The sequence below is a fragment of the Drosophila hydei genome, unplaced genomic scaffold, assembly GCF_003285905.1.
Source record: "Drosophila hydei strain 15085-1641.00,03,60 unplaced genomic scaffold, DhydRS2 tig00008150-arrow-arrow-pilon, whole genome shotgun sequence".
NCBI classification, from domain to species: domain Eukaryota; kingdom Metazoa; phylum Arthropoda; class Insecta; order Diptera; family Drosophilidae; genus Drosophila; species Drosophila hydei.
The window spans coordinates 233,468-256,202 of record NW_022045854.1 but is presented as its reverse complement, the minus strand read 5'-3'; the positions used below and the strand labels follow the sequence as shown (position 1 = coordinate 256,202).

At 32.8% G+C, this 22,735-nt stretch overlaps 1 protein-coding gene across 16 annotated transcripts in view; it reads left to right on the top strand.

Moving 5' to 3' along the window:
* LOC111592349 (voltage-dependent calcium channel type A subunit alpha-1) overlaps positions 1–17,999 on the top strand; it is a 60,378-nt gene extending 42,379 nt beyond the window's left edge. For 10 of the 16 annotated variants that reach the window (XM_030225926.1, XM_030225930.1, XM_030225921.1 and 7 more), the window contains 9 exons: positions 1,255–1,536; positions 2,292–2,494; positions 2,562–2,770; positions 13,270–13,391; positions 13,498–13,661; positions 14,482–14,682; positions 16,791–16,942; positions 17,543–17,769; positions 17,828–17,999. In XM_030225926.1, the coding sequence (XP_030081786.1) occupies positions 1,255–1,536; positions 2,292–2,494; positions 2,562–2,770; positions 13,270–13,391; positions 13,498–13,661; positions 14,482–14,682; positions 16,791–16,942; positions 17,543–17,769; positions 17,828–17,978 (1,711 nt within the window). In that variant the 3' untranslated portion in view covers positions 17,979–17,999. Of the gene's footprint in view, positions 1–1,254; positions 1,537–2,291; positions 2,495–2,561; positions 2,771–3,697; positions 3,710–5,407; positions 5,468–8,770; positions 8,983–10,191; positions 10,229–13,269; positions 13,392–13,497; positions 13,662–14,481; positions 14,683–16,790; positions 16,943–17,542; positions 17,770–17,827 lie in introns of all 16 variants that reach the window. The other 6 variants (XM_030225916.1, XM_030225917.1, XM_030225915.1 and 3 more) reach the window with 4 other exon arrangements.
* Positions 18,000–22,735: the final 4,736 nt, after the last annotated feature.

Sequence of the window (22,735 nt, the reverse complement as noted above, 5' to 3'; positions counted from 1 at the left end):
TCAAAGATAGCAGATTTTCTGTTACAGAACTCGTGCCTAGATGTGATAAGTTCAGATTAAGATTTATTTCTATTGTTTCGGCACTTCAAAAATGTATTTTATAGTTAGAATTTGACTTATTTAAATGCCACATGGCTTTCGTATTATTTTATAGTTCTTAGTGCCATATTCTAAAATCAGACAAGTATAAATATTTATCAGTTTCAGCTTTAAGAAGCATATGCTAATGAGAGAGAATGAGGATTCACAACTACCTAGATATAATCGTATACATCTGAAATTGGTTCTGTTTTTTTCTGGCTGAATAGGAAAATAAAGTTCTTATATTCAACATTTTCTTGAATATAAAGTTGTTCGCATATAGAGGAATAATTATTAAAGTTGTAGATTAGTGTAATCTTAGATCTTATAGCAGAACAAAACTATGTAAATTCTTGATCAAACCCAATGAAAGTTGAGCTTTTTCGTAGTGAAGTATTTATTGACTAGATTATTTTTTGCTCTAAGCAAGTACGCATAGATATATAATCTATTTACATTTACATATGCTTATAATATACCTATATAAGAAACATTTTATCGAAAACTTTGATAGACTTTAATATTATCTGTTGACTAAAGTAAGACAGGATTAAAGTTGTAGTTGAAAACTTTTCTAATTAGAGTATATATGTGTAAGTAAAATGCTCGACTAGGATATATCCTATAGCCAATGATAAAGTATCCTAGAACACACATAATCACTCACATATATATATATATATATATATATATATATATATTTATGTATATATCTATATATATTTATATATATATATATATATATATATATATACATATACTACATTCATCTGTGATATATATATATTTATTTATATATATATATATATATATATATATATGATATGTATGTATTGCGTATTTAGTATGTATTCAAATTATAATTATACAACTATATTAAACAAATTGAGCATATACGTATGTATGTATTGAGTTAACTGTAAATACACATGTACATACACCCACATGTATAACATGAGAACAAGCGAAAAAGCAAACCAATACGTACTTAGTTAATTACTAAATGCCACTATCATGCATACATAAGTAAATCAGCATTTACGTAGAACATACTATAACTGACTCGAATCCTCGGGAAAGGCACGATAGACATAAAAATTGATTGCAATCTTTTGGTATACTTATCGTTCACGTTTGCTCTCACCTGTCGACGACCACCTACCACCCTCGAAGATGTGCGACGGGCGAGGCGTGGCCAAATATAATGCTGGCCTGCCTGAAGGGAAAGGCCTGCGACGACGATGCCGAGAAGGGTGCTGGAGAGTACTGCGGCTCGACTTTGGCCTACGCCTATTTCGTATCGTTTATATTCTTTTGTTCGTTTCTAATGTTGAATCTGTTCGTGGCCGTCATCATGGATAATTTTGATTATCTAACGAGGGACTCCAGTATATTGGGTGCTCATCACTTAGACGAATTTGTGCGCATATGGGCGGAATATGATCCAAATGCGACGTAATTATCAGTTTAATATATATATGTCTAAATATATGTATATAACTACATTCATTTCTCAGTATACCCAACGATAGTTCCCATGTGATTTTCCTTTCTTCCGAACCTAACACCCGAACCCCGTTTAATTTCGTTGATTTTCCTTTCTACTTCACACTTTTACACTCGATTCGCACTCTCAACAAATATTAAATGATTATTATTTGATCGTATTTGTTTCATATCAATTCCGTTCGAGGGTCTTAACACAGCTACGCGTGCACACAGATAATTATTTCTATTTGGTTAATACACAAGTCTCTCGGACTCTATTATAACTAAACATCTGCAAATTGATATGACTAAATTTCGATATCGTATTTCGACTTTGGCTATAATGCCATAACTTACCCTGCCAGCAGTAACTGTCTTTGTCTTTCGTTTAAATCCTTTTACTATATATCAACATTTGATCTTCAGAGATCGACAGTCCCCAACAGTGTTTTTGTTTTTTTTTTCGCCTTCGAACTCATTTGTTTATTACAGAAACTTTACAGTCTATATTTTGAGTTTTCGTCCCTCTGTGTCTCTGTTTCGTTGTTGATATTGTTGTCCCTCACAAGACTCTTGCAACAAGATCTTGTGTTTCCGTGTACTTGGGGTTCGGTTACATCGAATAGATTGTCTTGGTCTGCCCATTTGAAAGTGAAGAACTGATTATGTTTCTTTCTGATTGTGCTGTTGGTTGGCAACACATAAAAACAATATTTATATAGTGGTAGAATTCATTACACGGAAATGTATGACATGCTGAAAAATATGGATCCTCCATTGGGTTTCGGTAATAAGTGTCCCAACCGGCTTGCCTACAAGAAACTAATACGGATGAATATGCCATTGGACGATGAATTGAGAGTCCAATTCACGACGACGTTATTTGCTCTGATTCGGGAGAATCTTAGCATTAAAATGCGAGCGCGTAAGTTGAAAGAGAGAAAAGCAAATATATTTCATAAAATATTTCTATTATTTTGGCTATCATGTAGCTGAGGAAATGGACCAGGCGGACCTAGAGCTCAGGGAAACCATCACCAACATCTGGCCATTGCAGGCCAAGAAAATGTTGAATCTGCTCGTTCCACCCATCGATCAGTTGAACAAGGGCAAACTGTCAGTTGGTAAAATCTATGCAGGTTTTCTCATATTGGAATCCTGGAGAAATACAAGATTCGGCCAGATTGATTCAGGCATGCCGGTAAGTTGCCCCATATCGTATATACCTAAAGCCAAAGACCGCGAAATTCGTACTCCAGCTACTTAGCCTAACAATAAGAGCAATCAGCCCAGCCCAGCGCAGCTCAGCCCAGCCTAGCCCAGCCCAATGGTTGCGAAAACAAAAAGATTCTGCTTGCTTAGCCTTATGATTTCAATGACTCGCAGGGCTAAAGTATCACAATATTCACAGTCACCTGTGATCAAGTAACAATACGTATTTTAAGGGATCTGTGCCTAGGTATAAAAGAAAAAACTTAAGTTTCATTTCCAAGACGTCGTCAGATGTCGCTTTACTATATTATATCTACAATAAATTACAATTACGATTTCTTTTGGCTATTTATTTCTGTCACTGTTACACCATCATTCAAGATTGTGTCCTGTCTGTTTAATTGTCATTAATCAAGTATGAATATATGTACACACAGCTGTATGTATATGTGTATAGATTATGTCTAATCACTCTAAATGAAATCTCAACTCACGCTCAACGCAAAAAAAAACACTTTAGGCCAACTACAAGGACATTGCATATTAATAATAAAAGAGAACGATTCAGCTTGACATGGATTGGATCCTCTATTGATATGTAAGCTCTATAAGCTCTAATCTTAAATATCAAGTCAACTAAAACACGAACTAAACGGAAATCCAACCAAGTAATTCAATTCATTCGTAAAATTCATTTGACTTATGAGAGAAATCCAATTATAGGATCCAATCTAGGCCACTGAGTCGACTACAAATAAGCACATTTAATTCAATGAAATATTTGATTAATAAATATTATGATTTCTCTTCTCATATGTTTTTAACAATGAACTCTCGAACATAACTTAAAACAATACAATTAAATGTACGACAACAACAAATACTGATAATTTTGCTTAACTAATAATAAATGCAGAATTGGAAGGAGGTATATAATCAATTTATATGCAACCTCACGCTTAACACATTTGTAAATGTATCTGTTGAGACACATATGTATCTAATCTAAAACAAAAAAAAGAAATCAAAAAAAACAAACAAAAAAACTTTTCGCATACTTTTCTTTTCAAACCAAACATAATCAGCAAATGCAACGAAATGAAAAATCGATAAGCCACACAATTAGAACTTTTTCCATCTCTCGATGAACTTTTGTGGTTCATGTGATCCGATCGATAATAAAGTGGGAAATCGAAAGTCAATTAAAAATCGATTGCCACAAATCTATTATTCTGCAAAAAGAAGTTGAGAGCGATTAGAAGTTTCTCTCTTGAACTTTTAGATAGCAACACTTCAGCTTCAACTTCAGCTTCAGCTACTTTCGACGTTCGAGACCTGATAAAAATTCAATTTCTCACAATTTTAGCTAATTTACTTCAGATATCTTCAGTGCTCGTTATCACTTCAACTATTAATCTTTCGTGTTATTTCCTGAACTGAAGAAAATAAATTATTTTATATAAAATTTAAAAATATTTTTCAGAGAAAATTTGCATTGAAATGAAAATAAAATCGATGTATTTTAAATATTTATATTCAAAATTTTAATTTATTTTCCTTGCCAGTACCTTAAAGCAAAATTGAGATTGAGTTTTGATAATCAATAATTTTTCTAATTAAGAATTTTAAAATATTATTTTATTTTAATTCATAATTTAAACTAACTCTAATTTGCTTTTAATTACACAATTTAACACAATGTTCTAGTAAGAAATTCGTGCAGTTCTTAAACATATTTATTTATTATTAACTTAAATTTATATTTAGTTTTTATAAAAAAGAAAGAAAGAAAATTTAATTCTTTGATATCAATTTCCATATGAAATTTAAAAAATGTTTTCCAACGAGAGAGTTTCCTCCTTCGACTAGGAGAACAAAACGAATAAGAAAAAAATTGAGCAGCTGAGTGATGGAAAAAGTCGTGTGCTTTTCTTTTGCGTTTCACATTTGTGTTTTTCCCCAAGTAATGCACTTTGGCTGCACTTGAAGGCAGTCGCATTGGCTAACGAAAAGATAATAATTGATATGAAAATAAACGTGGTGCATTTTTCGGAGAGAACATCATTTGGCTACAAACATTCGATCCAAACTGATATGAATTGAAGCGAAAAATAATTATTCGTAGTCAAATACATATATTGGTAGAGTTAAAGAGTTGATATATATTTGATTGTCAAGTTTGTAACTGACTCTCGTATGTTTGCTGTTCTTTTAGGTAACTGTAGAATAAATTAATTCATTACTTGACTTAATCCATAGATTAACAATTATCAATATTCACTTAAGTTATTTGGGCTAAGACCAGAAAAGCAAAAAAAAAAAAAACAAAAAGATTCTCAGTTTCGTATATTGCGTATATTTCGTATATTTATTATTTTTTTTATGATGGTTGATCACGTTCCCCATAGAAGGCATATGTAATTGTAAAGTCACAGTCCATTCATTAAAAGTATGAAAAATCAAGAATTCGTTGAGCGCCTTAAGAGAGAAACAAAAGTAATTAAATTACATACATTGTTTTATTCTTGTTAACTGCACAAACAATCGAAAAATTAACACTGACTAATTGACAAAAATTGCAAATTGTCGTTGAATACTTGTAATTGGATAATTGGGCAAATGATAGCGGAAGAAGCCCGAAGATGATGATGATCGTAAATATAGCCCAACGGCCGTCGAGGAGCCGGTATATAATCTATTTAAATACAAAATATCTTTCGCTTGATTTTACTTTGCCTTTTATAAGCTCCTATTTCACCGTTTTGCCATTTTACAACTTTCTGCAAGTAACAAATACCAACAATTTCGGCTAGAGGCATGTGTACATACTCGCATAGGAACGTGCATAACTAACTAACTATATATAAATATAGGCATCAACATACACTAGTTTACATGCATTATGCGATACTTTTCTTCATAGACACCCAACTAATTTCTAAATATCTAGTTATCAAAACAAAAAACCAACTACAATTACAACACCTATGTAACAAATCTTTACAATGCAATGGTTATGTTTTCGCTTACAAAACTCCACACAAATTACTTTTTTGCTCCACTCACTCGCTCACCAATCTAGGTTCGAAATAAGCTTCAATTCGGGTTCGAGACCTTACCAACCCTTTAACAATAATCCAATTGCCAATTGCCAGTTGCCAATGGCCTAGGCCATTCGAGTCAACTCCAACTATCTGAATTTTTCAATTTCCTCCCCGATTATGATCACAACTACGTATAGTTAACGAATCGATGTACAGCAATCAAACTATATACACATAAATTACCCTCTGTGCAAACAACTTGAGTAAAACCAAGATACAAGAAACAAATCAACTGAGCTACCCTTGCAGACCCCACGCAAGCGCTAACCTGCTCCAATTCATACTTTAAATTTGTATGGTGTCGGGCGTAGCCGACTGCCCAATACTCGTTCGAATTGGCTTACGTTCCATAATGTCTGTTCGGGCCAGGCAATGTAGAGCATCCAGATGCAGGATGAGCACCTACTGAGCGTAGCTATATGACATTGATATTCCTATATGACAATTCTTCATTGAAATTCCTAATTTCCCACGTCTAGCTAAAGACGTGAATATCTAACAGATATGGGATCGGTATATATCGGATGATTTATACATATACACCCATTTAATCCAAAAGGTACAGTAATTACTGATGTACCACGCCCCCAACACCTGGGAGTAATTTCAAGTCTCTAGCTTCAGTAGGAATGCCCTGTGTGCTCGTGCAAAGACTGATGACGCGGATATACTCTCTTTGACTTCGTGAACGAGTACATCGTATATATATATGAAGATCTCAATGCGTAGCGCACCGTCTTATATAGTTCCAAAAAGTCGTCTGCAAGGGTAGGCCAGAGTACACTATTGAGTAGAACGATAATTATCACCGGCTTGACGAATCTTTTTTATAAATATGATTTTCATTTGCATAACGACAAAATTCAAGTTGAAATTCGGTATCTGAATTGATTTTAACAGTTTTTTGACAAATTTCTTAATCGGAATCGAATTGAAATCGCACCTAAACCCATTTAGACTTAGATCATTCTCTACCCCACAGCAAGTATGCCCTATCTCAGATCTAAGCAGCCCTGGGCTGCCTAGAGCAGATGTGAATTGCTGTTTATAAGTCCACAATGATTATAGAATTGTTTGTATCATTTCACTTTGCCGATTTGCATTCGCGAGTCTTGTTAATATCGCACAATTTAATCCATTTTCGAATAAAGTTCTGCACCGTTTCATATTTGTATGCATAGAGCGGCATTGTGCTGCAACCTATTAACCTATATACCTTATATATATACCCACACAAATCAGTATATCTAATTAGGATAATTCCAGTCTAAGCCCTATATATATATACATATAGTGCTTAAGATGGCGGCCATCAAAATACATTTGAATACAAGCGAAAGCAAACGCAAATTACATAACGAATTAACAAAATGATTAAATAAAAAAAACCAAAGAAAAGAAAGCAAAGAAAACAAAAAACAGAGAATCTAAAATGAAGTAGTACGAGTAGTTGTTCGAACAACAGAACAACAATGGCAAATGTCCTATATTTAACATATATTTTTATTTGATTCACAAGTTGTGCCGTTGAGTTTCCTATACCATTTTATATGACGATAGGCATGCAAAACAAAACCATCTACATAAGTCTTAAGTTAGGTAACAAATTCAACTGTTTGCATATCTAATCTAACCATAGAACTTAACTAAACTAAACAAACAACCTTGGCATGCATAAAAACCAACAATAAAAATAAACTCATAATAATTATAAATAAGCTGGAAATGTGATCAAAATGCAACCAAAAAACTTAGATACCTTTTCGATACTTATCTTTTGTGTTGAACATTTACCATCTACTAGACACCCACACCACGCTAAGCAAAACTCAATAACAAAAACAATCTAAAACGATAAATGATTTTCTTTGCAAATACAATATCAAACTCTATTTACTTGCCCGGTCCACCTTTCTACAAATTGGCACTCATAATTCTCATACTCAAATATATACACAGATACTTCTTAGATTTTCTTCAAAAACCTAGTGAGTTGTAAAAATGTTTGCGCATGTTTTTACCACATCAATTGAAATATAAAAAAACAAAAACAAAAAATTAAACAAAAAACTCTCTTGATATGCGAAAGCATCACACACACACACACATGTACACATTTCTAAAATGCATAGAGCTTTAAACATCTCTAAATGGTATACTCTACTACATATACGTATCAATGAAATCAGCAGAAAACCCGCTATTTGCCCATTACTATAATATAAACATATGTTACTTATATATATATATACATATATATCTATAATAATACGTAAACAAATATACTTTTTAGAATATAAAAAAAAACAACTTTTATATTAATATATATATATTTATATATAAATATATATATTTTCATATCTGTATATATATATATCTATATATAAACTTAAATCTTTTTTTGTTATGTATCTCTAATTTGTTATGTAACTACTTATTACATTTTCAATTATTCTATAATAATTCTTACATTCCATTTTAATGCTTGAACACAAATCAAAATCCTAATGCGTTGCAATGTAACATGACTCTTTATACTCACCACTCACCCAACAAATCTACAATGAAAACTGAAAATTGAACTTGCAACAACGTTTGATCTCTACATACAACCAACGAACCAACCAAACCAACAATTGAAACAAATCGAATCGAATCGAATCGAATCGAATGAAAATACAATTAAAAATCAACAACAAAATAATAACAAAATCAAAACACACACACACACTTACTCGAAACTGTCTCTATACTCATGAAACAATCACAAAATAACAAACAAAAATGATAAAATCGAACCTCAAATCTGGCACGAACGGCACTGCAAAACGAAACAAAACAAAACCAAAACCAAAACCAAAACCAAACGAAACGAAACAAAATAGAAACAATCATTCTTTAATTGCCTGCTCGATATGGCAGCCCTTGACAAAGGAGGATCGCGACAGGGCTCGATAAGTTTTGAGCCAAATGGGGAAGGAGGCGCCAACTCACAAACACATTTGTTAGCAAGCACTTATCACGCTAATGGTGATGTCGAACACAACAGTTTGGCAACACTAGCACGTCGGAGTACGATCAGAAAGCGATCAGTTAGGTAATTTAAAAACAAACAACACCTAAACTTTAACATGTCCAGTGCATAGTATTGCTAACGTCACTCTTCATTCATCACTCATCATTCACCCGGTATCAGTCATTAGTCATCAGTCATCACTCTTCAGTCATCAGTCATCAGTCATCAGTCGTCATTCACCACTCATCGGTTCAGTCATCCCAGCATCGTATGAGCCACAAATTTACTTAGCTCTTGTACATTTATGACCCTCTTGTTGTCAAGGTCATATCCATACGTATTGCTAATTAGAAGCTCTCTGATTCCTACCCAGATGTAATACCTGAAAAGAAGAGCTTATCGTATACCCTGTATATTTTCAATCCTTCTATAAGGCATAATATATTATCAAATCTTTTGGATATTGATCTTAAGTCTTAGAGCCTTTGAGATCGATAGTTGGTTCACTGAAGGTAATTACATTTTCAACTGAAATCAAAAGCCTTGCCGAGCCCAAAAGTATGCCACAGCTCTGCAATTTTCTAGGAAAAAGTAAGACCATTTGCTGAGCAACAAGTGGACGCGGCACGTGCCGATCTCAAAACTTACACCAAGAACGTCCGAGTTTTCTCACTCCAGAAAATAATTTTTTAGAAGCTCCCATGATCCCTAAGCCATTTTAAAAATGTAATTGGCAAAACTAAATTCTTGATTTTCCGTTCGTATGGAGCAGCCATGGACTCATACAGGAGTTCTGTGCATTTTAGCCAATACAACTTATATTATAAGTGAAGATCATTCTTCCAGTTTCGGTATTCCAAAGCTTTCAATCAAATGTTCTCTAACAACTGGCTCTACATGACGTACACACACATACGCCAGGCACATACATACATCATAAGTTATATATACGTGTTTCTGTATGCCTCGTACTCATCCCAATCGCACATTTGCCACACATTATACATATATAAAGTTAAAGAACAAGCATGCTACATACATATACATATATTTGATGGATAAATGAATTCGAAAATCAGATGATATGATATGTATAGGTCTGCAAACTCTAACGACTTTCTTTGTTTTCAATGTTTGATTTGTTTCCTTTTTTAACTCACAAAATAACACAACAACAAACGCCAACAAACACCAACAACCACCAACAACAACAACAAACACTAACAACTTTTTGTGCTTTGTACATTTACATAAGTAAATTGTTTTTTTCTAATTTTTAAATAATTTCAGAAACAAAAAGGTGAATAAGTTTGATAAACTCCAAGCGGTAAACCAAAAAGAAATTATCAATCAAATTTAAAAACTTAAACAAGAATAAATAATTGTGTATATTATCTATGAATATATGTGAATACTCTTTGTGTCCATAATCCGTTTCCGATATAAATGTTGTTCAAAAAACCAAATTACTTAAGTCGAAGTAAAACACTAGTACCTTTGAAAGTATACGCTCACTCATCTACATACACAAATATACACATGTATATATATATATATATGTCAATATGTATATATATATATATGTGTGTGTGCGATATATGAGTTAATGTATGTATGTAACAGTATAAGTATTAATGTATGTACATCTAGAATCTAAATGTGTGTACATGCGTGCGATGTAACTTAATTTAAGCAATTTAGCAACTTACATACATGCCTTAACATATACATGCGTACATACATACATATATATATATATAAAGAAATATATATATACATATATATGTATGTGTTGCATAGCCATTATTGAACAGTTTAGAGAAGCAAATCTTCGCTTAGTATTCATACTAAATGTTGTAATTTGATCGTTGATCGTTGATCGTATGTATAAGTACTTAATTACTTACATGTACGTAAGCATTCCTTCGGCAATTTAACAGAGTTTCGCATCGCATTGCTCTAAGAGCGCAATTGTCTCTTTCAATATCATGGAACAATGTTCAAATTGCAATTAAATAATCTATAGTCCAAGAGGCCAGCGCGACTGAGCAACCCATGCAAACTCTGATAAAGCACAAAGAAAAGAAAAACAAGTAAACTTATTGCAGTCGGGTCCAACCGACTGCATGATACTCGTTCACGCTCGAAAACTAATTTTTAGAAAATTTAATAAGCATCGATAGGTCCCATTCGAAATGTGGAATATATAGTTTCATAGCAATAGACAAGATCGACAGTGATGTACTTATTTTCCGATTTGCCACGCCTCCTCGACTAGGCGTATGCAAAAAACTTTGATGCCTCACCTTTGAAGGGATCGTATAGTTCGAGTTTCCGAGTCTCGTGTCACTGATATACAAGCTGTTAGCATAGTCTCAACCCTTCAGAAGACGAGGATACGCTCTTCTATATATTCCAGATATTACTAATTCAGCTAAGACGACCCATATGATCTCCTTGATTGCTTGAACGAGTATAACAAAATACAAGGGAAGCACACTCGCAGAACAATTGTGTAAACGTTTTCTGACTTCGGGAAGTTCTAGTGTTAATATAGAGTAATGTGCTTAGGATACTTTAAAGCAGAAGCATTTTATTCATTTAACTATAGTATATGTTATTGTGTCCCAATTACCATATGGAAAGTAAATTATTCTTCTTCTTTTCTATTTTTGTGTTGATAACTTAGGACCTTTATACCGTACTCTTAAGTAGTTTCAAACTCAAAACACGTATTCAATTTGCAAAAAAAAAAAACAATTAATTACTTTTTACTATTATTTAAAATTTTCGTGCCGATTCGCACACATCTGTCCCAAGATAAGAGAACAAAGTTTTTGATACCGAACTGGTATCCGCCCTAAGGCAGAACACACTAATGAAGACTCTACTGAATTGTTTATTGTTTGAAAGTCCACAAAGTAGGTTAGTTGAAGCGTGGTAAGTAAGTCGGGCTCATTACCTGACCGATGGACATTTGGACAGGTCACCCGCTCAGCTGCACATCCACCAGAACTTGAAATCAGAAACCAACAGAATAATCTTATATATGTACCCCACAAACAAATGCACACAACTAGAACAACTATCCGTAGAATGCATGACATATATATAGATCTATATATTTATATATATATGTATACTTAGATCTGTAGTTGCTGAAATGTAAATATTCACACACGCTTAGTTCTTACATAACTTCTATCTGTACACGCTGCTTGGATCGAACTATCTTTTCTATTGATGTATATTTGTAGATAAGTCTCAGATAGCACACTGTACATATTTATTTATTTGTAGAATATCTGTACTGTAAATATATGTGTACAATTGCAGTATTAACATCATTTGTCAGCTACAATAGTTATAATATTTCTTGACTTTAAGTTTCGTATCTTTCACATTTACTTATATTTGATTCAGTTGAACAATATATCACTTGGTTTTACATAAATATAGGACAATATGTAGATGAATCTGGGTATTAAATGATTGGCACATCAATAAAACGAAAAGTAAAACAAAAATGAAAAACTCGAAAAAAAAAACAATAAAAAAACTTACTTAAATGAGCTAGAAAAACAAATAGAAATAAAAATACAAACAAAAGAGAAACAAAAACAAAATCAAAATCAAAAAAAAAAAATGATCTAAATTAATTTAAAAGTGTTCAAGTATGTAAACATACATGTATACTCTTAAGTAGTGTATGGAATTGTTTAAATGTTTCACGCCCTAAACTAGGTAATCCTGCATTTAAGAACCTTTCGATACTTCAACCTAGTGCAATTGAAATTCGCATTTGGATATGTATTTTGTTGCAGTGAAGTATATATATATATATATACATATATATATATATATATATATATATATATATATATATATATTCTTCTTTTTTTGTTTTTCTTAACATATTATATGTATATGTATATCCCTTTACGAATACTCACGCAAAACGAATATATTTACATATTCCAATATATGCATATGTGAATATATTTGATTTGTCGCTTTTGTTTATACGTATATATATTATATTATATTATATTATATTATATTATATTATATTATATTCCCTGCGCTCCAGTACGGAGCATTGGTAACATTTGTAGCTTTTATTGTATACCCAAAATCAAATACAAATTATATACATATATACCCCATTGAAATGAAGGAATGAATGAATTCATTTGAATGTCGTCAGCTTGCGAGAGACACAAGTGCCCCCAATCAGATCCAAAAGAAATTCAACTATTAAATATTTGAATGTTTATTCGGGCGTCCATGCCGCGGCTGATTTCAAATGGTATCATTCATTTTTATCCCGCTGTTTCACTAACTGACTTAACTACGTTTCTTAACTAGATGCTGGATCTGCAAGATTCGTCGAGACATCCATCGCAGGAATCGCTGACCGGTCCCGATGCTGGCCATTTACATCCTGGACATTCGTATATCAATGGCCATCGGCACTCGCCTAGCTTGAGGTTAGTTATTTTGCTATGAGCACACATTTCTCCAAAAGATCAATTCTAAGATTGGAAACGCTGGCTGGAAACTGTGCTGATGACTGGCTTTCATAATCTCTTACAGACACAACGGCTCTCCTTTGGCCAGATCGCCAAGTCCCAGACGACGCGGCCATCAATACATACATCATGATATCGGATTCTCCGATACCGTATCTAATGTTGTAGAGATGGTCAAGGAGACTCGACATCCTAGGCACGGCAACAATCATCCACGGTATCCAAGAGGTATTTAACAATCAAATCACACATTCCTTTATACTTATCTATGTATGTACTATATTATGTATGTATATTTAATGCACTTATGATTTTTATGTGTGAGCCGATCGCTAAAACTAATATATATATATTATTTGTTTTAAAGCGCTCCATTACATTATTTTTGATCCCACTACAGAAGATAAGAAAATAAGAAAGAAAACAGAAAACCAAAAAATGTCTGCCGCGCTTAGAAATGTGTTTTTACAATTGCCTGAATAACTTTTGTTTAAGATTCAAATTTGAAATTCAACTATACCCAATAAGTTCCCTTAGGTGTATCAGTCCTAACCTTAACCTCAATATCGTATCGAACGAAGACAGCAGATTGTGTATGAACTCACGTCTGAGAAGAGAACACTTATGTTATATATAAAAGTGCATACATTCGGATTCGGAGCTGCCGAAGTTTTATCTAAAAAATGTTGTAGTATCCTAGTAAAATACATCATTATGATTATATGTCTACAGTTAATTAGCATTAAAAGATGACTTTTATTCCATTTGATTTCTTGATTTTCTGTACGTTTCGTTTTCGGTTTTCTTTTTCTCGTTTTTAAATACCAAAATTAGATATGAAATTTTCATTATGATAAAACCAAAAACAAAAACAAAAACAAAACAAAAACAGCTTTTTGCAATTAAAGAAAAAAGAAAATAAAACAAAAACCAAAAACAAAAACAAAAACAAACACGATACGATTTTTACGATACGTAAACTGTTGTGCCCCGACATCCTTAATTATTGTTGTTTTTCTTTATTATTGTTGTTATATGTACAATATAGGTTCATGGTCAGCATCGACAAGTCCGGCCCGTTCGCCCTCGCCTTCTCGTTATGGTGGTCATTTGTCTCGCAGTAAACGCACTCAACTGCCTTATCCCACATATGGGACAACAAGTTTATGTCAAAGATCACGATCGCCGAGTCCCGCTCGACTTCAGGAGATGCGTGAACGAGACAGACTTGGTTATGGGATTGATATGGGTACATCTTTGGCACATGTTAACTAAAGCTGACAATTCAAACAAAATCAAAATCAAAATCAAAATCAAAACCAAATCAAAAAACTACCAACCACACCACGAAAAACAATCAAAATCAATAAGAAAACAAAAAGAAAAACACACACTCACACAAATAAAAACATAATTAACATGTTTTCTATATAATGCTAGTACTTTCTTCTACACAAATTTCTTCAAACATTTCTACATCAGATATAAATATCAAATATCAATTATCAACTATCAAATATCAAATATCAGACATGCTTACTCGTACACAGCTGCTAAAATGCTTAACATGTACATGTATTGTCATGCCATGAGACGTTCCATTAAAAGCTTTCAATAATCAAATAGTTTTCTATTCTAACTAATACAACTACTACTACCACTACCACCACTACTACTCTACTACTACTACTACTACTACTACTACTACTACTACTACAAAAATCATAAACTTACACTCAGCTCTCAGTTTTGTTAGCGTTTCACCATTTGAACCATCTGAACAATATACCTTTGTATGTATGTATGTATGTACTTGTACTCGAACTCAAATATTCGTATTAGCAGCGTTCATTTCATAACTCCATTTCTCTAGTGCCCATACACTTAATTACAACTACAACTATAGCCACAACTACAACTACAACTACAACTAGAACTATGTACAAACATTCATCCGCATCAAAAAACACGAAAACAATTTGGCAACAAATAACTTTTCACTAAACGGTTGTAAGATATTATATGCATACAGCACAACTTTAAGACTATATATATATATAATTTACAAATTATTTCGCCATACCAAGCATAGAGATAGAGAGAGAGGGAGAGAGGGAGAGTGGGAGAGTGGGAGAGAGGGAGAGAGGAAAGAGGGACGGGTGTTTTTTGGTTGAGCCGTCTTCGACTGACGACGAACAAGCCGACTGCTGAAATCCATTTGCAAATTTAACTTGGGTTGATTTTGATCATATGCATACTTATGGAGTTTACTTTGAGTCTATGTTAGGGCAGTGTTCGTCTTAACTTATCTTCAAACTAAGCCCAATCAACTGACCAAGAATCTATGTGCCTCAACTTTATATTAATTTCACACTGATTTATGCCCGACGACAATATGAAAAGTATCTAGGCGTCTGCTACATTAAGGGGATTCCCAATTTCTCATTTCATATTTTTTTGTCCTCATTTCGAGTCAAAGACGTGGGTGGATTTGTTTAATGTTTAGTTGTTCTTGTTGTTGTTGTTGTTGTCGTTGTTGTCGCTGTTGTTGGTGTTGCTGTTATTGCCGTTGTCGTTTCCACTCGCAGAAGAAAAGAAAATTTAAGAAAACAACAAATTTAGTTTACGATTTGCATTCATGGTTATCATTCAGGTTGCAGTTGTTATATATATACATATATATATTTATATATATATATATATATATGTCTATACATGTTGTATATGTATGTGTATACACGATCATGTATGTATATATATGTATATCTTTCGTACTTTTTGCACTGTTACGTTTATCCAAGTTTCATTCTTTCTGTCTGGAATATACTCAAAACTCTCTCGATTTAAAACCTGTATCTATAGCTCACAGTCATGCATGCAATCGCAATTGTTTACTTTTACTCGGAATCATCTTAAGTATATCTGCATCTTGATGCAAAAATAATACGTAGCACTCATTTTTTGTGTTCCACATGGACATTCGATAAATCAAAACATAGTATATATAACATAACATATATATACATCTTGTAGTATCTATTTAATGTCCATTTAGGTTCAGTATGTGCGAATGTTCAGAAAGCTAACTAGATTAAAACATCAAAATATGAAATTCTTAAAGATATATAAATATATATCATTTCGTCAGCTGAACATTCGAGCAAAACAACAAACACTCAAACAATATATTTTCATTATATGTTATGTATGTATGGTTTCAGACGACTATTGCCCTTGTTAGACTTATTAGGCTCATACATTGCTTATATCATGACATTTTGATTGGTTACAAACTCGCCGATCTGCCATAAAAACAACTAATATGTTTTCGTCTCTGTGTGTCCCCGTTTACCTTAGGTGGCGCCCATGTACAGCACAGCTACCCAACGTTGGCCTCTCGTCGTGCTGGCATCGGACGACGCCTACCACCGACTCCGAGCAAACCGTCAACCCTTCAGCTTAAGCCAACCAACATTAATTTTCCAAAGCTGAATGCGAGTCCAACCCACGTAAGTGCAAATCACATCAACTAGCGATCGTTGCCACGATCAGTTGATTACTTTTACGTAATCCATAAAAAGGTAGAAACTCTCATTTATTTTATATTATCAATACATATCAAATTTTAGATTGATTTTTAAGGAATATCTTAATGCTCATAAAAGCTAGCTAGCTCAAAATGTAGTATTTCGATTATATAATATAATATATAATATTTTACTCAATAAATAAAAAAGTTTTGTTCGAATCGTAGAATCTTGGTCTTTGGAATGCGTACATTTATATTCCAAATTTATAACTTGAAAAGTTAATCAAAAGCGTGCAATCTAGAAGCGAAGTTGTTAGGGAACAAACAGCGTCAGCTGATGGTAGCAGCAGAACATGGCGCAGAGTTCAGGGTATATCCTAGTCGGGCACTCCCTATAAGAGCCCTGCGCTTAAATTTAAAGCATATCAATTTAAAACTTATGACCTCTCAAATATTGCATTAGTATTTCGAAATGCTTGGAGCAAATAGTTTTCTATTTAGCTCCAGTCAGTTGGAAGGAGCACAGCAGACGGTTTATATGAACCATTTTTAACGTTAAATTTATTTAAACTGTTTTCAGACGCATCACTCAACACCCCACAGTGTTCACTCGCTGCCGCATCACCGAGATCTTTTGCGGGATCCGAGAGACGTGTATTATAGTAGTAGAGAGCGAGAACGTGATCGGGAACGTTTCAGAGATCGAGATCGGTTGCACGAGTACGACGTGCGTTACGAGTATCGGGATCGGGAACGAGAGTTGTACGAACGTGAACGAGACCGTGAGCGGGAAGTGGAAAGAGAAAGGTAATATCGGATCAATTTGATTTTCTCATAATTATCTACAATTGTTATTTGCCTTCAGACTGGAATATATAGCACCGTTGTCCTTTGAGCAAGCGTTAGCTATGGGCCGAACGGGTCGTGTACTGCCATCTCCAGTTCTAAATGGTTTTAAGCCAAAGAGCGGACTTAATACTCGACACTCCGATTCGGATGAGGAGGATTGGTGCTAGCAAAGGCTTTGATTGCGATCGCGTAATCCAAACGAACAGATCTGGGTATAGCATCAGGCCAATTGGTCATCGTTATCAGCACCAAACTTAGATCACAATTTTGATACGATACGAAATAAATGTATTCGACATACAGCAACACAAGGAACATCAGAAGCAAGAGCATTCGATATGAATCCAGCTCCAGACAGCACATCAGCATATGCTTTGAACCCAAATCGACAGCCGCAATCGCAACAATTCTTAACACAACAACAGCAACAACAACAACAACAGCCAGACACATGCTACAAGTACTCGCATAGCGATGCTTCACTGCTATCAATGCCAGTTCCAATGGCACTGTCCTTGCCCGGAACACGAACAACATCGCCCCTATCGGATATACTAGTAAGCAGGAAATTACGATCAGCAACAGCAACAGGAACAGGAACAGCACCAACAATACCAATAGCAATACCAATGACACCAACTAATCAAAGAATGATATTACCAATTTCAATACCAGCATCAGTTGCAGCTATTCAGAGAGTTTATTCAGATAACGATATTAACTATAATGCAGTCAGTGAAAATTATAGATTTGCGTTATCTGGCGATACGATCGAGCAACATTATTGCCAACATAAACCTTATCAAGATCACGAAGACCAGCAACAACATTCGTATCATACACTTTAAATGCAGAAGCCCGCTTAACTGTAAACAAGATCTTCAACAAAAGAAAAAGAAGAAGAAAATGAAAAAGAAAAAGACGAATAAGAAAAAGAAGAAAAATAAAAATAAATATACAAATAAATAAAGGATTAACTCGAATGTCATTAAAGTAAAAGATGTGAAACGTATTGTATGTAAGGCGTAAAAATATTTCGAATAATTGTAGCATACATAGTCTAAGTAGGTAGTATCTCTCTCTCTCTATAGATACATACATACATACACACACATATAGGTAGCATGAGTGTATATGCATGTATGCATGTGTGTATGTATGTATGTATGTATGTATGTATACATGTGTAGGTACACGCATACATCGTAAGTTATTTAGTATATATTTACATACATAACTCGATGAATCTGTAATCCATTTGCAAGCGTTTTTGTCTTGTTTATATTTAAAGTTAATAATTCAATTATGTACATTTAAATGCCGAACTATCTTTATTATTATACGATTGTGCATATTATCAAATATTATTGTAGATATCAAATTTTTGTATGTAATGTATTTATCTACGACTACGACTACGACTACGACTACGATTATATTATAGCTAAAGCTAAACCCCCAATGCGGATGAATCGGATATTTAATGCCTGAAATACTGTTATGTGCGTGTGCGTGTGTGTGAGTGATAGTCTCAATTTTTTGCAACTGTATGTGTGCGTGTGTGTGTGTCTGCATATAAGTGTCTTAAGATCCATTGTTATTATACTAAAGAATAGAAAAAGAAAAAAGAAAATAAAATTCAGCTAGATTCAATTCCATGTGCATAATAGTAATAATATATATATATATATATATATATATAGAAATACGTAGCATAAGGTATTTCCAATTTATGTTGCTGGTCTACAAACATTATGGCTTGATCGATTTTTGTCTTCCTTTCTTGCATACCGAGATAAAGCGAATGCACTCTCAGCAGATTATATCTATGTTTCCTGTACATATGTATAGATACTTCAATTATTCTCGGGTATTCCATATGAAGTTCTTGAATTTATTTCCTTTTCTGTTTCATATTTGCATATATACATATTTTTCCGATTGATATAAACTATATATATATGTATAGATATATATATGCTTGGATAGAAAAACATATTACGATATGCATGCATATGTATATAAGTATTTAGGTACATAGACAGCCATGACATTATTGAGCGAGTCTGACAATAGATTTTCCCTAGGAGATAACCAATAGCAACAACAGATATACATACATATATAAAGAGCCTGCTGACAAAATATAAGAGACATTTAGATCACATATATATACATATATATATATATATATACATATAAATATATATATATATAGATATATATATATATATATATATATATATATATATATATATATATATATATATACTATGTACACACACACTAGAAACATTCCAAATCAAAAACAAAAAAAAAAAAAAACAAAACAAAACCAGTTAGCGTTTAGATAGTTCAAATCTGTGAATCAATATGTAGAAGTTTTGGATGTGGGAGGGGATATTGAAGAGCGCACAAATATTGTAATTTAAATAAATGAATCCATAACTTAAGTTAAAATTAAAACCGCTGAGCATTAATGCGAATTTACACAATATATATATATATATATATATATACATATATGCATATATACATATATATATATATATCTATATATATATATATATATATATAAATAGATGAAAGTGTCCTGCGAACACCAACAAAAATGTAAGGATCGACTTTAAATAGTGCATACGATACGATATTTAAATAGTTTGTATGTATGTAGGTTAGTCTAATACTACTTTTACATTATGAACACACACACATACACACACTACTTGAAAGAGAGAGAGCGAAATACGTACATACATAAATCAAGCATTAATCTTTTTTAGACTTCAACGCAGCTACGTACACACATACAAACACTGCATACATGCTAGCATATTTAACTATATATATATATGTATATATATATACATATATATATATATATATATATATATATATATATATATATATATATATATATGGAATGGAGTATAACATAGCATCCATAGCTAAATCAATCCTACTTTATTACAAATTTACTGTTATGTAAGCAAACAAAGAAACAAACAAAAATAATGGCATATGACCTTTTGCCTTTACTCTCCAATAATATGTACATTTACATAGATCTATGGGTTACCATTTACCTCTCAACATTTTTATTGTTATACTTTAAATGTCTTAACACGGTTCAATATATATATTTATATATTTATATATATATAAATATATATATATATACTCTCTTTAGTATATCTACAATGATATGTTCATGCATGGACATTCAGCTAAGCATCATTAATCGAGTTCACAGTTCGCTCGCAAACGGCTTCATATTAAATAATTAGCCCAAATTTAAAAAAACAAAAACAAAAATACACGAAAAAAACAAACAATCTGCAAATCCATGCAGTCACCTAAATGCCAAAAAAAAAAAAAAAAAATAAAAAATTAAAAAAAAAACTCAAGAAGAAGACAAAAACATAAGAATCGACCTATTAAGTACAAAATTAACAACTATAAAATCAATTGACAAAATTCAATTATTTTATTAAATTAATTTTTTAATTGATTCTTAGACCATCTAAATATTTATTTACCTCTTTTTTTGTAGTAATATTGGCCTAGTTATATTTATATATTTTGTTTTTCTGTGAAACTTTTCTGAAACTAATAGCTGATGTTTTCGCTAGCCGTGAACTCATTTTTTTCTTTCTGAAAAGAAAGTTAAGATCTCAATAGAAAACTTTTAGACTCATGTTATTAGATCTCTGATTCATCTAGGAAAATTGGTTGAAAGCAACGTCCATATGCCCTTCTTGCCATGAGTTCGAGTAGAACGCTTAAGTACTTAAATATCTTAACATGCATATTTGACATACTCGAGTTCGGTTTACTCTTCCAAGCTCCAGAACTCCAGAACTAAGCTCTCACAATTTGTAAATACCAAAGAAAACAAAAAAAGAACATTTCGTAATTATAATCAGACTAATCGAACCAACAATTCTGCCAATTCATTTCGATGCTTTGTACCTATTGATATTGGAATACCTATTGATCTGGAATGGGTATGCACTCTAGTTCTGTGCATATATACGTCTGCTACAGACAGAATAGAAGCTATACTTGGCGGGAAGCTATACTGAGTCGTCTGTCTGTCCGTCCATGCGTCTGCACAAGTATGGGAAATAATATATATCTGTGCAGAAATCATGTTTATGCTTCTTTTTTATAATTTATCAAAACTTGGAAGATAGCAAGAGCTACTGATCAGCGATAATCAGATAAATAGAGATATATAAAACATGCTTTTTCTTTTGCTTTTGGAATATTCACACACTTGGCTTTTATGTTCTGAAAGTCTGAAACGATCCAGAGTTGGGAGAAGAGAGTCACATCCGCTTTAAGAAATAATATCTAACTGTGAACTTGTGTGCATGTGTGTGTGTGTGTGCGTCCGTATGTGCGTGTGTGCGTGAGTGTGCAGTGTGACGTAGTAAAAATGGAACGCTGATAGGTAAAGGACAGCAGCTCATAGGTGGGTACAGGGTATCTGCTAATCGGGTACGCCCGACTAGAGCAATCTTAATTGTTTCCAAATGTTATTGCTCATCTGATGGCGTTAGTGTATTATGATGTTACGAGGCGATTCGCGATGTTTTTTTCCTACTATAATTGTAAATTTGGCTTGTTCAATAAATGTCTGCAATGAAAGTCACATGGGAAATCTAAAATTAAATCTAAACAGCTCTTCATTTTTACAAGAAAAGTGCAACATAAAGAAAAACAGTGAAGTCAAGGAAATCGTAATATAGATCAACTTAAAATAGTAAAGGCAAACCATTTAATTATAATAACTATATATATATATATATATACATATACATATATATATATATATATATATACATATATATATATATATACATATATATATATATATATATATATATATACATATATATATATATACATATATAAATTA